General features: G+C 33.1%; 1 protein-coding gene across 1 annotated transcript; it reads right to left on the reverse strand.

The window, feature by feature from the left end:
• Positions 1-1,590: 1,590 nt before the first annotated feature.
• LOC133192769 (macrophage mannose receptor 1-like) lies at positions 1,591-16,110 on the reverse strand. The gene is made up of 14 exons (XM_061328781.1): positions 15,991-16,110; positions 10,209-10,369; positions 8,461-8,597; positions 5,741-5,865; positions 5,431-5,597; positions 5,223-5,350; positions 4,843-4,970; positions 3,844-4,010; positions 3,543-3,664; positions 3,315-3,442; positions 2,852-3,030; positions 2,363-2,493; positions 2,063-2,202; positions 1,591-1,894 (listed from the first exon to the last, which is right to left on the reverse strand). Exons 1-14 carry the CDS (start codon positions 16,040-16,042, stop codon positions 1,836-1,838), a joined length of 1,824 nt encoding a protein of 607 aa, XP_061184765.1. The 5' UTR covers positions 16,043-16,110; the 3' UTR covers positions 1,591-1,835.
• Positions 16,111-16,707: the final 597 nt, after the last annotated feature.

Below are 16,707 nucleotides of genomic sequence, written 5' to 3' on the forward strand. Positions count from 1 at the left end.
CGGAGTAATCCGTAGTAAAAATTGTATAAAAACAATGGCTTAACAACTAGATTGAAAGATGTCAGTCAAAATATGACCCAACGATAGGCTGTATTTGCAAAAAAAAATATTATAACGACCATAGAATTTGCAAAATGCTGACTTTAAACGAACAAGTTGATTACCCTGTATCATCAACTTATTTGCCTCTGTTTTAAAATAATCGTACTCAGAACATGCTCTTAAGTATCGAATCGGAAGACATAAGCACCATATGCAGGTGATCGTGGAATATTACAACATAAGCAGAGAAAGTTGATGGTGGTAAAGCCAAAGTCATCCATTTGTCATATAGTTTAGGTGTTTGTTGACCATTATCGTCTATAATCAGTTAAACATCCAAGTATGAAGCAGATGTGGCAGACTCTGTAATAATCCTACTTAATTGTCATTAAATATCTAATTAGGTGTTTGTTGACCATTATCGTCTATAATCAGTTAAACATCCAAGTATGAAGCAGATGTGGCAGACTCTGTAATAACCCTACTTAATTGTCATTAAATATCTTATTATTTAATCACATAAAGGGATATATTCATTAATGTATATTTTTTCCGGACGGGGACAATGACTGCAATAATAGTATCAATCAGTGTATAGAGCCTGTCCCTATTATACGATCTTTAATTGCCGTCCCTGTTGACATTGTAAAAGAGGTCGGATTTGTAGATACATAAGTCTCAGGAATTCGCAAACAAAAAATTTATTGACATACAAGTATAGAAAGTAAAATATCTTATATATTTGAAATAAAAATCAGCATTATTAGAATACAATATAAAGAATTGTTAACGATAGGAAAAAATTCAGGAAGAATATACATGTTTAAAAAAAAAATTGGATATACAACAAAAGGAAACCATAGAGTTATTTAAAAAAATTCTTTTGAATTATTAAGCAGGTCTCCTTTTGCTATGGTGATGTATTTCAACAAGCATTCTGAGAGTATTGCATGAGCAATACTAGTCCCCTACCGGCAAGTGTAATCTGGTTCTGTTCCCGTTAAGAATTGAAAATGCCATAATTCCGTCAAAAATTAATGAAGCGGGACGAAATGCAAACTTGATCTATAACTAATCAAGGTAAAGCCACATACCAAAAATCAGCTCAATATCTACAAGCGTTTAGAAGAAAATTGCGGAAAACCCGTAAAAATTGAAAAGGACGTAATTCCGTCAAAAATCAATGAAGCGGAACGAAATGCAAACTTGATCTGTAACTCATCAAGATACACTCACATACCAAAAATCAGCTTAATATCTGCAAGCGTTTAGGAAAAAAGTGTGGAAAACCAAGTGGGACAGACTGACAGACAGACAGAGGGACAGACAGACAGACAGACGGACAGACAGACAGACAGACGGACAGACGGACGGACAGACTCAGAGGAAACCTATAGTCCCCTCCGGTTTCACCGGTAGGGGACTAATAACATACACCAATCAATAATTAAGATGCTTCAATCATATAAAAAGAGAAGTCCAACGTATTATATATTTTTAATTTTTTAAAAGTTATAAAACTAACAAAACAAACACAAGCATTTGGCCATTATATATAAATAATTAACAACGTCATACACATAAGTAAACTTCATGTTCCTCGCACATGATAGATGTATAAAATTTTAAAACGACCAGAGTTCAAAATAGCACTGGGTCAAGGAACAAATATTGAAAAAAAAACACAGGAAAGTACTTGTGAGAACTGGTGCATGTATCATAGCAATGTAGTTTAATATTGATCGATGCATTGGTGTCAAGGGATTCAGTGTTACTTTCAGTCAATTTATAGCCTACGGTAGCACTGCTGCTATTACCAATAATAAGAATGTATTCATTTCAATCTTTGTTCCTGTAAAGAGAGAGAAAACAAAACAGTTAATATTTCTCATATATAATTCAATATACATATATATCATGAATTGACGCAAAACGTACATGGTAAGTAAATCTATAATCATTCTGTAAAACACGCCATATAAGGTTCATAGAAGGCGAGAGTACTAGAACATTGTTTTACCTAAACTGCTACCAAAGGCGTCTGTCTCACAAATAAAGGCGGCCTTTCTGTCACATCCTACGTCGTTATATCGTCCGCCATAGTAGATCACTGCGCAGTAATCAGACCCCCCGGAGTTATTGGGTTCAGTGTTCCAAGGTCTGCAGCGAGACATATAGGTAAACCAGGAATAAAAGGCAGCAGTGAGTTGAACTTCATTAAAGAAGCATTCGAATGTTTCTTAAATCAGCATAAATACAAAGTGGTATATATCTTTATATCCCCCTTACAAAAAAGTAAAACAATGAACATTGTACTTACATAAGCCCTGGCTGTACAGGGTTATTAAAGTCTGTGTCATACACCCAGTTTCCCTCCACTTTCATGTCGTTTAGTCCTGTCCACCAACCAAAGGCCGTGGTATAAGTCTTAAGTTCATTCTGAATGAACTCCTGCCATTTAACATTCAAAGTTCAATAATTAATATTTTTCCATAATTTTTTTTAAATTTTAGCAAGAATAAAATGCTTCCAAATCCACATTTCAGATTTTTTTCTGAAACCATAGAAATCTTATTCGGTAGCGTATTCATTACTGCTATTCATTCAAAAGAAATGCGCAAGTTTTATATTTTCCAAAATTTTCTTAAAAACTTTCTTGCACATTTTGACCTAGCTTGCCTCTTGTTTACAATCGCAGAAAATAATTTTGTCAATTCCTGTCTAATAAAGAAATGAAAAAGAAAGGTGAAACATCACTGTCTTTATGTAGTATAAAATCTATAAAATTAAATAAAATCCTTTTCCTTACCAGCTCTTGTTTTGTATTAATTGCTAAAAGGTATCCATCCATATTTGTAATAAGTTGTCGACAGATATCACGTGATTCAAACCACGTGGCTCCAACATTCTGAGTAGTGTTGCTGATGTAATAACAGCTAAATTCGTCCTCCTCAGGGGAGGGAACCCATCCAGCGGGACATGGTGCATCTGTTTGAAATGTAGACTGTATAAAATGACCACAAGAAGATCTGCATAGAGAACAAGGCTTTTTTCCAATCAAGAGGTCCACAACATCAGGCCATAAATGTCCGTAGATCACATCAGATTGTGCCATTTATTTTAATTTATCTTAAGATGCTAATTGAAATATGAAAGAAACCTTTACGCTGGGTCTAAAACTTTATTTGTTTATTTGTCCAATCAATGTTTTTTTCCCGTATTCTTTTGTATCATGATGGCAGCATTTATGCAACGTAGATGATTTTTTTTACCTTCAGATTGCAGTTCACAGATATATGGCAGTGGTTTATAGCAAGAGAAGTCGTTAAATGTTCCGTCCTGGAGAATGAGAGCACAGTCCTCTTGTCCTGCAAAGTCGTTAGGTTCAGCATTCCATCGTCTACAATAAAGAAGTCAATAAAAAGAAAGAAAAAAAGAATCAAAGGAAAAAGGAAAACAAGATTCATTGCATTCCATCTAAAGAATAGTAATATCCTCACACCAAATCCATGTTAGCTTTATGTTCATTTGTCCAGTACCAGGTTTTGTCACTGGGATGGAAGTGAAGTCCAGACCAAAAGGCGAAAGCCCGGTACTGCGTTGTGATGTACTGAATCCAGTCCTGGCCATTGCAAAAGAAAAGTTTTTAAAAAATGGAATTTTCTGTAAATACATGTATTGCATAAAAAAGACAAAAAAAAAAAAGGAATTCCTTGAGCAAATTGGCATTTTGGCAATTGAAATTCTAATACAGTTTTTTTTTTAGAACTTCTTAAAGCTATTCTTAAATTTAAAATTTACTCTTTCGTCTTTGGTAGTGATTTGCAGAAGTCGAGTGTTGGTTTTCTGACATGCATCATTTGACTCTTTCCATGTGTGTCGGGCTGCTGTGTTAAATTTGTAGCATTTGTACCCAGCACGTAACCAGTTGTTAGGACAGCCCAGTTCATTCAATACAGGGAGACCATCTTTTTTCACAAATTTGAAATGAATATATTATCAACTTCGTTTCATCTTATTCCATGTTACCAATTATAATTCATTTTTCTGTCCAAAAGCATTTTTACTTGCTCTCTTAAAAAACCTATTGTCATTTACTAACAGTATATTTCATCTGAAATATTATCCGGTAGAATATTCATCCAAACAGAAGTTATTCTTTCATAATGCTACAAAGATATTACCCCCTTTGTAAATATCTATGCTCCTGAAAATATGCTGAAATAAAGAGTTCATTCAACACTGGATGTTGAAAAATGATGGCGCTTCATTGTTATGTATCTGCACAGCCAATACTTCTTTGACCTCTCTGAGAAAAAGGGTCTCTTACGCAGATTGGTGGTAGATTAATTACATACATGTACTAGTATGATAAATCAGTACCTTGAATTAATGACAAATTCGACCTTGTCAATTGATACATTTTTGGCATAATCTTAGGGGAAAAAACCAAATAATTCATAATTAAAGAGAAATCAATGGCTGACCAAAAGAATGTTTTAGTAAGCAGACGTTTAAAAGTTTTCTCGAGAAGTGGTAGACATTGCAGTATTTTATGACTTGGCTCCATGAACTTTAATGATTCTGACAGTATTTCATAAAGGCTAGGAGTCTCATCTTTGTTGCACTTTCAGCGTAGTCTGAACGTAATTCATAATATTCGGAAAAGTACCTTGAATCATAAGTGAGTTCTCATAAGTACATGTATATTGTTTCCTTCCAATCCTATATCTATATGTTATGAACTTATCTACGTACCCTCCTCTACCTTACTTTACCTGGATTTGGGATCTTTCTCACCTGTGATTGGAGTTTTACACACATAATAAGCCAGGGTGTCACACGACTCATCCCCAAACCTCCCGTTGTTATAGATCAGGCCACAATGTTGGTTCCCTCCTAGATTATTTGGCTCGTTAGCCCAAATTCTGAAAATCACAACAAATAATTGTTCCCTATTTATGATTTGCCTTAAGTTTTTAGCTTTCTTATTTGTGACAGAAAATCGTGGTCATATATCATTGTTGTGTTGGATATCGATAAAATCTGGTTCTTGTTTGCTTTCATTCAATTTTGGTTGATCTTTATTTTCTTGCTATTGTGTACTTATACTTCATTTTTTGAATTTCTTGCTCTCTTTCATTGAAGAATGGTTAACCTCTTTGCAAGTGTTTACTTACAGTAAATTCTGGTTGACTTTCTGACCATTCCCCCATACCCACTGTCCTTCTACTGCCTGGTCACTCATCCCTATCCACCACAACTGACTTGTCTCGGACATGGTTGACAGCAAACGTCCAAGGGTCATCTGCAAAAAACGTAAATCAATTCTTTTGATAACAGCAAAAATTACATGTGTTGGTTTACAAATACAGAAAAATAGAGTACCAATTCTTGTCTGGTTTCGATCCTGGCTAGATATGTTGGGTAATTAGTAGAGATTTGGTTGTTTACACATGTGTCACTAGCCGACGTCCATGAGTAGACGTCGAACTGATTGCCGAAAAGGTAACAGGACGTGTTCGATTGGGTCCAACCGGTTATACATCCGGTACCTGTAATAAACACGTCTCATTGCTTACATTATTTTGAATCTTTGTCTTGTCGCTGCTAACTTAATTATTCCAATATTTATAGATTTTACACTGATTTTATTCTCCATGTTTTTTCTTCCAAATTTTGGATAACAAGCGCTTACTTGTCGTATACTCGCAGACGTAGCTGTGTTTCTCTGAGCAAGCTTCGTCACTAACGGTACCTTGAAAGTTGAGAGCACCACAATTTTCCAAGTGACGGGTATCATCTGGTTCTGTGTTCCATACACTGACAGAGTAAATATGGGTTCGAAATAGTATCACGCTTATATAAACTTATTTACTATATTTCAAAAACAGTTTTCTGTCTTTTAAAAAATTCTTTAGCCATTTTTCGTCCAAAAAGAAGAATCTTTTGATGATGCCGATGATGTATGTAGTACATAAAATTGATGTGACGATGTCTGTTTAGAATTTGATGAGAATTATAATGGCCATGGGAAACATAAAAAATAATAATGGACAAACTGAATGTAAGGACTTAGTGATGGAGATGCCTTTGGTGGTTGTTAGGATATTAGAAACAAAGTATTCATAAGTGATAATTTTATTCATTCATTTTTATAAAGTCATACACTAAAAATTAAAAGCAATTATAGGTTAAAATGCAACCAAATAACAAAGATTTTATGAACAAATTCCAATGATTGAAGAAATGTAATATTTCTTATTGGTTGGCAACAGGCTTGGGACAATGCTAAATGTAATGGTAATGCATTGCAATGCATTACTTGAACTCGAAGTGATGCTTGTAATGTGTAATGCCAAAAAATTTGCAATACACACAATGCCGCTAAGGTTATGTAATTATTAAAACAATGTATTGTTTTGAGAAAAAAATAAAAACACAAAACTTTGCAACTATTTTCATGAATACATGTATGCATACCACCCCTTCAAATCTAAACATGATGAATGATTTTATTTCAAGTACTTGGTACTCTCTTTCTTCTGACTAAGTTTATATATATATGAAACATTAATTGAGCTGGTCTAGCTTGAGCTGACCTTAACAAATCCATTGAACCAAAAGGAATGGGGATAGAAGACAGACATTTTACTTTTAAAGAGCAAAATGTACATATTGTCAAATCCTTTTTACAAGTTCGTCAGTGCATTTAATTTTTGTCATAATTCAAGGTACTAGATCCACATTATCTTTGATGTCTTATGAAGTTTTGTTTTAGTTTTGAGGAGGGAGTAAATTGCCCCAAAAGTTAATTGCTTTATGACACCAATAGTTACACAAAAAGTACACATTGTACATGTTTTATCTTATTGGTAATTTAAAAGTTTGAACTTCCTATGAATAATAAAAAAATATGTAAATTATTTACAATGTAATAAATAGAGAATATTACATACAAAAATCCATATCATATGTCATATCAGCCCGAATGGCCCCATATCAGCCCGAGGGCCGAAGGGGTGGAATGCATGTTTTATGAAAATAGTTGCAAAGCTTTGTGTTTTTATTTTTGAAAACCTCCAAAAGTAATGGTAATGGTAATGCATTACTTTGCTGAAGCAATGGTAATGTAATGCATTACTTTAAGGAATTATAGTAATAGTAATGGTAATTTAATGCCAAAATTCTTGAAGTAATGGTAATGAAATGCATTACTTTTCAATGTAATTTGCCCCCAAGCAATGGTTGATTTGGTTTTAATACCACAAAGGTAACTCTTTGTGTATTTTAATCTCATCCCATCTTTCGAAGAGCAATTTTTATATAAATGGTGATCAATTTTTAACGGGAATGTCCTAATTTCCACATTTCAAAAAAATTACATTCCTTAAAATAGAGGGTAGTTATCCATCACATCCATCACATAAGTACAATTCAAGGTGATTCACATAATATGTTTCTTGGTTAAAATAAATCTAAATTCATAAAGCAGAGAAAATTATCATTTTAAACCACTGGTTCGTTGTTTCCATGGTTACACTGCAAAGTACCAAATACTTATAATTTTTCTTACGTCATCTGTGTGTACACCGTCCTTATAATGTATATTTGCAAGTCTTCAATTTCCATGTTTTTTCTAAAGATAGCAGCATTAACTAAAACATAGCAACGATTTTTTTGTGTTTATACTGTAGTACTGGCAACCATGAAAGTTATTTTTAGAATAATATTGCGAATACCTGATTTCTTTAGGTCAAATATGATTTTCTTGTGTTGTTGATTGAGTTTGATCATAATACCTATCATTAGTGAATATTGAGCATTTTTCAGCATTTAAAATGTATTCCAAACGTATCCATAGTTACCATTTACTTAGAGATATTTTAAATGGTTTCTTTAAAGCATAAGTGGCAACAAGGTGTAATTTTTTGTGAGAGTGGTTTGTTTGATTTTCTTAATCTTTATTAAGGCTCAATAAATATTCAAGGTAGCCGAAAATCTCAATTTTTCGGACCTTCTCGACTGTTACCATGACAATTAAATCACATAGCAACCACATTTATTTGATACATGTTCTTGGTGTCAAGTTACCGTGACAGGCAAAGTTTCACCAAAAGCAGTGATCATGCGTGCCAAAAAAGTTTAAGTGGTTACAAAGAATAGCTCTTACAATGATGATGATGATGACGGCGATGATGATGATTTTTTTATGTTATGTTAGTTATCTTCATTTATAGTTGTGGTGATTGTTTGATTGATGATGCTTGTGATGATTCTGCATTTGGAATGATGATGAGAATGACGAAAGTATTGATAATAATTAAATAAATGCTATTAGTGACGATCGAAGTTTGTAATTTTGGTGAATGTTGGAATATAAATGATTAAAGAGATGTGTTAGTTTTATAAGGTTACACGGCGTTGCCTGTAGCCAGTGTAGACGCCGCGTTATTTCCCCACGTCCACGCCCCGCCATGGTTAGTGTCCGTCAGCGAAGTCCACCATCTCTCCTTGATCATTGTCTGGTTGTTAAGAACCTTTATAAAGTCAAGCTGAAAAGAATTACCTTTGAATCAATTTTTAAAGCTCTAATCTTTTGCAGACAATACTTAATGATGTGGATAGTTTAACAAATAATTAAGATTTTTTAAAATTCTATTTATCATCACAGGAATGTCTGCAATTGATAAGAACTATGAGGTGCAGTTTTTGGTATTTATTGCCATTTAGTGATATCACCTATTCGAAAAGGTGATACCACTTGTTCGAATTGTTGATATCAACTGTTCGTTTTGAATTGTTGATATCACTAATTCGAATGAGTGATATAACCTATCTGCATTTCTTATAACATTAAATTATAATGAATAGTCTCTTTTCAGGACAATTTAACTTCAATGCAAAGTAAAGGATAACATTTTGAAAAGCTTTGGTAAAACAATTTTATTTTATTATCATTGGTTAACAATGATGATATTGATTTCGTAACTCTTAAACAAACTTTTAAAAAAGAAGATTATAAAAGATTCTTTGGACTTAATTGTCAGTTGAACTTAATTTGAGACAACCCCTACTATTTCGGTATTGATTGATCAAATAAACTGAATTTCCGCTGTAAGATCTCCTTGTTGGCAAATAGAGGGAGGGCACAATTCGTATGTTATATATATACACAAAAAGAGTCCATATAGAGCAATCCGATTTTACATATGGAAAACTGAATTTCGATTAACCCTTAGCAAATTCGGGCTGCCTTTTTTCTCTTTGCTGTAGTCTGAGAAATTTAAAACACCATATATTATCGAACCCTTGCAGTCAGTTTTGCTATATTTACATGTATTGGTACTTTCTCTCTGTTATTATTATTTATGTACAAAGAGACTGAAATGTTTACTTCCTGTATAAAGTAAATGTATGCGGTACATGTATAGTCTTGAGAGCAATTGTCATTTCGTACATAGTTTGAATAGGTGATATCATATCTTCGAATTGATATCACCTATTTGATTTGAAATGGTGGTATCATTTATTCGAATAGAAGATATCACCATTTCAAATCAAATAGATGACATCACCAATTCCAATAGGTAATATCAATAAATCGATTAAGAGACATTACCAATTCAAATAAAATATGTGCTATCTGAATAGGTGATATCACCAAATCAAAAGCTGAATAGGTGATATCACCAATAGGAATAGGTGATATAACCTATTAGAATAATTGGTATCACTTAATGGTAGTTAATACCAAAACGGCCTCATAAGTACCATATTCTATGAAGTTTATTTGCTTTATACGGTAGAATTGCATATATAGAGGATGTTCAGTGGTTTGCAATTGGATATGGAATTTTAATTCACGAAGTTTATTAAGTAACATTTTTGGAGAAACTTTGGAGTTTTAGTTTGTCAGGATGGTTTATTTATTCTCTCTATCTTTTAACAGGCCAGGGAGGTTTTTTTTTGTCTTTCACACTGTAACAAAGTATCATTTTGATATTCTTTCACTCTGTGACAAAAATATCGTTTTCATTAAATAAATGAATATCAGATTTCAATGATGAAAATGTGAAACATACATGTATCTGCTACTTGGTAATTTTTTTCCATTCAATAGATTTTACATGCTTCAGTTGTAAGTGAAAATTTAACAAAGTTACCCTTTCATCTTCGTTATAAAAATAAAGCAGATCTGAGTCCAGCTGTCCACATTCAGTGAAGGCCTCGCTATATTTCAGTTTTTGATTGCTAAATAGATAACAGGAACCATTGTATGTAACCCAGCCACTGCCTAAGGGACATGAGGGGTAACACAAAACACCTGAAAAGAGAGGTAAGTATGTAACCAAGGCACTCTTTAGTGGACAGAAGGGGCCTGAAAAGAGGGAAAAGTACAAGTATGTAACACAACTACTGCCGAGTAGACAGGAGGGGTAACCCAAAACGCCTGAAAAAAGGCATGTATTTTTGTACTGTTCAAATCAAAGTATGTTAGAGTAAAATTGAATAATTTTTTTCTTTGTTTATCTTTCTTTCTTTTGTTTTATTTATTTTATTTTATTATTATTATTTTTTTGATAGCACACCAATCTGATTAAAATCGGATCCTCGATCCGCTCCTTTGTTTTATTTTCTTGTCGCTACAAGGTAGCGACAACAAAATAAAACAGAGGAGTGGATCGAGGATCTGATGTTAATCAGATTGGACAGCAAATTAACAACTAAACTTTTTGATAACAGTGATGACTTTAACTTTTCGATCGTCAACTTACTTTATTCATGTAACAATATACCATTATCACCCACATATGGAGTTTATGTCTCCCAGTTAATTCGATGCACAAGAGCATGTTCTACGTACGAACAATTTCTTAAACGGGGCAGGCTATTGACAAATAGTTGATGAAACAAGGATATCAACAATCTCGTTTAAGGCTAGGCCTTTCAACTGCCGCTAGGGTTCGATGTTAAGAACGATAACTCATTACCGGAACTTGTTTAGAGCAGTTTCGAGGATCTGAGTATTTTTAAGCAAGTCAGTTTTTAGCGTTTTCCAAGTCTTTCTTTGCTGTCAGTAGAATCCAGTGGTTTTAAAATTTAGCACAAATGTGAAACTTATTTACCATGTAGTTACGGACACTGTTTAATTACATATAAGTAAAATTTTAAATTAAAATATAAAGTGAAATCTATCCCCTTCCAAATTTTAACCTGAGTAAATTTTTATACTTGGTCGTTCTTCTTCGTGCTTAGTAACACAAGTAAGATAATTAATTGTTACATTTACTTGTAGAAATATATATATTTATATAGGAAGCACAAAAATGCACACACAAAAAACATGACATTATATTTTTTTTTCATAACAATTGACAAAGAGAGTTAAAAATCTTGGATATAGTCCGTTCCCCATTCATTTGATCCCGTTATTTCAGGTAAAGTGAAGACATTCTCCTTCTTTTGGTCAACACTTTTGTGTACAAAACAATGTAAGGAACCCTTTTGTGTAAATAACAATACCAACTGAAGCAGCCTATATGTCATTCCTATAAACGATAACTCATAAATCGGCACTTAGTTGGTCAATTTCTACACTTGAGTTACCTGTCCTTAAAACACAACATCGTACAAGTCAATTATTAATAAATAAACTTTTTAATGATTTAATTTAATGTATGCATAAGTAATTATCTTTTTTGATAATTTTTTGTACCTATAAATCTATCTATGAAATGTTTTTTACCATATACGCAACTTGAAAAATTAGTTGAAAGGCCTATTTAAGGTCAACAATACCATGACTGTTTACAAATGAAAATTATTTTTAAACTGAATTATGAACGGATTTTTTCATACACTCGATCATGACAAGGAGCAAGCGGCAGATGTGACCAGTCGACAGCTAGGAGATGCTTACTCCTCCATGGCACCTGCCTGATCCCACCTCTGTTTTCAGAGGTCTTTGTTGGGTCTGCTCATGAATTGTATTGTTTAAATGAACTTTTGAGCATGATTACTGTTCATTATCGTCACATTTCATCAAGAAAAATAAAACGTACCAAACTCTTTGATATTGTAAAGGTTTGTAGTGGAAGTAAAACGTTGTATTGATAGTAAAAAGTAAATCGAAATTCGGTCTAAGAACAAGTCTTAGTATACTAGTACATGTACTTGGTCAGGCCCGTAGCAACGGTTTCAAAAGGAGGGGGGGGCACTTCCCAAAATTATCTGACAAGCAAAAAAACCTAATTTACAGTCCAAATCCTGGAATTTTCCAGTGCTCAACCTTACAACAACAAAAAAGAGTGTGTGTTGGGGGGGGGGGGGGGACCAGCATCTACAGGAAAATTTACTATAGCAAAATACTATCCTCAGAAAAAAGTGGGGAGCCCCCCCCCCCCCCCCCCGGGTTCCAAGGGCCTGTTATTCAAGTATCAAACTCAAAAAAAGAAATAAATCTGTAATATTGTTACAGTTTCATAGTTATGTTTTCTGAGTTAAGCTGTCAGGTTGATGCAGTTTTATTTTTCTTTGCCGGTGTAAAGACGAATAATGACCCCCGTAGAATAAAGACCGGGGGTCATTTTTCGACGGCGAAAAATGACTCCCGGTCATTATTCGACGTCGAAAAATGACCCCCGGTCATAATTCGACGTCGAAAAATGACCCTTTTGCCTGTAGAAAAAGTGGCAACACCCTTAAAATCTGCATACCCTACGTGAAGAAAAATGACCCCCGTAGAATAATGACCCCTAGTAGATTTTATTAGGAATATTTTTTTTTAAATCAAGAATTAATAAATCAAGAGGGCTCTAGATCAAAATGCTCACCTGAGGTAAATTGAAGATATAGCAACGATCTATTGTTCTCATCAAATTTTTCAAATGCCTTTCATGATAAATTGACAACTATAATCGACATCAATTATGTATACATTCTGTATAAATGCTTTCATTCTGGTTTGACTTATGTATCATTGTTTAAAAAAAATTCATATTTTCCCTTATACTATCCATGAGAGAGAGAGAATTGTTTACAATGTCTATCTACCGATTGATTAAGTTGCGTACGAATGCATTTTTTAAGCCAATGGTTTAAACAGTGTACATACATGAAATTTTCAGACATATAGCAAATGTGACTTACAATTTAAATGAGAAGAATTACTTGATATTTTAGAGACTTTTAAAGTCAACCCGTTTGTTAATTGGTCGAAACATGAAACAAATGATAAAAAGAATAAAGACTAAAATGTATGCTATTGCAAGCAATAGTACTAGTATAAGGGGCCGTTTTGGTATTTACCGCCATTAAGTGATATCACCTTTTCGAAAAGGTGATATCACTAATTCACTTGGTGATGTCACATATTCGAATTCTTGATATCACCTATTCAGCTTTTGAATTGGTGATATCCCCAATTCAAATTAAGTATGAAATAACAACTGCTCCCAAGATTATAGTACATACATTTACTTTATACAGGAAGTAAAAAAGTTCAGTTTCTTTTCATTTAGATAATTATAACAGAGAGAAAGTATCAATAAATATAGCAAAAATGACTGTAAGTGATTTTTATAACTTCACAGGGATTGAAAACAAGTGGAGTTATATTAAATGTCTTGGACTATAACACAGGGGAAAAGGGCAGCTCGAATTTGCTTAAGGTCAATAGAAATCTAGTTTTTCATATGCAAACCAAATTATTTATGGTCTTTTATGTGTACTTATACATTGTAACTTAAAAATCAGTGTCCCCTCTCCTCTTTTACCAAAAAAAAAATGATCTTACAGAGAATCTACAGTTTATTTGATCAATGCAATGCCGAAATAGTAGAGGTTATGGCCCAAATTAAGTATAAAAAGTCCGTAGAAACTTTATTATCTTTTTTAACAAGTTTGTGCAAGAGTAATAAAATCAATTTCAACAATTTTTAATTACTGCTAAGGTAATAAGATTGCTCTTTGAAAGCATTTTGGAAGTTCATCGTTTACTTTGCATTAAAGCTAGATTTTCTTGAGGAAGGAAGCATTCATTTTTTTAAAGCGACACGGTCAATGGATAAACAGGATTAACGGCACAAACGGGATTATTGACAAACATAGAATTTTTCTATGACCCGTGCAAATTTTGTTCAATTCCTGAAAGTATTAGGTTTCAGAAAATTACAGGTTTCAGAATCTAAAAAATCCACTTTTATGGAAAAAAAAAAATTTTTGTATGGTCCAACACGAAAATATTGCTTTATTTCTTCCTCCTTATGGTATGTGTGCGCAGAAAAGTTGAAGAAGTTATCATGGTCTCAAGTACCAAAATATGCTCATAATTTTCATAAATCTTTCGCTTTATGATACACATCTCTTAAAGGAAACAAATGATTTTGACTCATTATGTAACTTTAATGTGATAAGAAATGCAAATAGGTGATATCACCAAATCATATTGGTGATATCACCGATTCAAAATAAAAAGGTGATATCACCTTTTCGAATAGGTGATATCTCATATTGGAATTGATGATATCACCTTTTCAACTCAAATAGGTGATATCGCCTTTTCGAATAGATTTCCAATAGGTGATATCACCAATTCGAAAAAGTTATATCACCTATTCGAAAAAGTGATATAACTTTTTCGAATATAGTGATATCACCTATTCAAACTGAATGAGTTATATCACCGTTTCAAACAGGTAATATCACAAATTCGAATAGGTGATATCACTAAATAGCAATAAATACCAATGCGGTGCCTCTTACAATAGACATACACAATGATCCATACATATTGATTATTTAACTGCAGTTCTGTACCTGTGCACGTTAGTTCACTCGTTCGTGGTGAGAAAAAAAAAGTCCAATCGTTTCCACGGCGAAACAGTTTTAAGAATCTTAAATGTAAATGCATTTGTGAAGTTGCAAAAGATTTTACAAGTCAACCCTGAGAATATTAGACTTTTTTTGTCTGACAACGGTGGTCAGTTTTAAAAATCAAAATATATAATGAACATCTAGAGTTGCTGATCGTCACTTCTGAAACGATTCATTAAGTATCCAAAACATGTCCGAGAAAATGTTCGCACAAAATAATAGGTCTAGCGATTACAATATACCGTCCTGATTACCTTTAATCAATAGCCACTGTGACGTATCTATTGTCACAGTGCAATTTTAATTTTGAGATGAGAACACAATAGGTCTTATAAAACGAATGATTAGTAATGTTTTAAACAAATTGTAAATGCCTGTTCGCCCAGTGGTAATCAGAAAAACGCAAGAGAATTACTCGATGAGATCCAAATCTTCGCATCAATCATCTCTTCTGAACTTTGTATCACTCTGTTAGGATGGGGGTCATTTTTCAACGGGGGGTCAATTTCTTATAGGTTGCACATATTAAAAACGGACCCCTAGGGTTCTTTTTCTACAAAAAAAAAATAATTTTTTCTACGGCTAGGGGTCATTTTTTTATGACCCCCCGGTCATTATTCTACGGGGGTCATTATTCGTCTTTACACCTGCATTACTTTAGGGCTAAGATATACATGTATTTTAAAGCAAAGAATCTATTAAATGTAAAACTTGACAAGACGTACATCTAGAAACAAGCATAACAATGGGGGATAGTCTGTAAGTTACAATTTGTAGTGTGAGCATTGATATTATCTACATTAGATAACGATGTGATGAATCAATGAATACTCGTTAAATGTTTTATCTATTATCAATGATTAGATTGTTCTTTTCACCTCTGTTAAAATATACTCAGAAAATGATCAATCGTGCAATGACATGATTGCCTAGACATTTGAAACAAGAGTCATATATACATGTTTATACTAGTAAATAACACGTGATTTCATTTAACTATTTGGATTTCTTTCAAGTAATATTAAAAGTTTTTAAAAAAAAAATCCTTGGGAAAAATGAATATTAACTTACCTGTATACAGTAGAATTACAGTATATATCACAGATTTAATTAAATACAACATAATTAATGCTAAATTTGGTTATTGTTAATGACTCCAGAGGTACATCGTTAATCGTTTTATCAGTCATCATATCAGTTAATATTCAGGAGTGGATCTATTTTTTTTTCTCGCTCACGAAATAAATAGAGGTGCATCGTTTACCGTTTTATCAGTCATATCAGTAAAAATTCAGAAGTGAATCTAATTTTTTTTCTCGCTCGAGAAATGAATAGAGGTGCATCGTTTACCCTTTTATCAGTCAGCATATCAGTAATTAATATTCAGGAGTGGATCTATTTTTTTTTTTCGCTCGTGAATTAGAGGTGCATCGTTTACCGTTTTATCAGTCATATCAGTAAAAATTCAGGAGTGGATCTTTTTTTTTTCTCGCTCCTGAATAAAGCTAAATTTTACTTGAATTTTAAAAACAAGAAACAAAATGGAATAGAAATGTATATGGCGCAATTTTCTTATTCAAAGAATCATAATCAAATCAGGAACCTACATGTAAATGAATGAAATGCTCATTGATACCCCCCCCCCCTTCGGTGTTCCGTACCCCAAGGGTTCTTTGACTTTTTTTTTAATAAAATATTTTTCTATGACACATTCACAAAGCACAAAGTATTACGACTGAAAAATTCAAAATATAACCTAAAACTAGCCTTTTATAAAAATTCACACTC

The sequence above is a fragment of the Saccostrea echinata genome, unplaced genomic scaffold (genome assembly GCF_033153115.1).
Source record: "Saccostrea echinata isolate AGI-Se365-2 ecotype Australia unplaced genomic scaffold, CSIRO_AGI_Sech_v1 ptg000001l, whole genome shotgun sequence".
Taxonomy (NCBI): domain Eukaryota; kingdom Metazoa; phylum Mollusca; class Bivalvia; order Ostreida; family Ostreidae; genus Saccostrea; species Saccostrea echinata.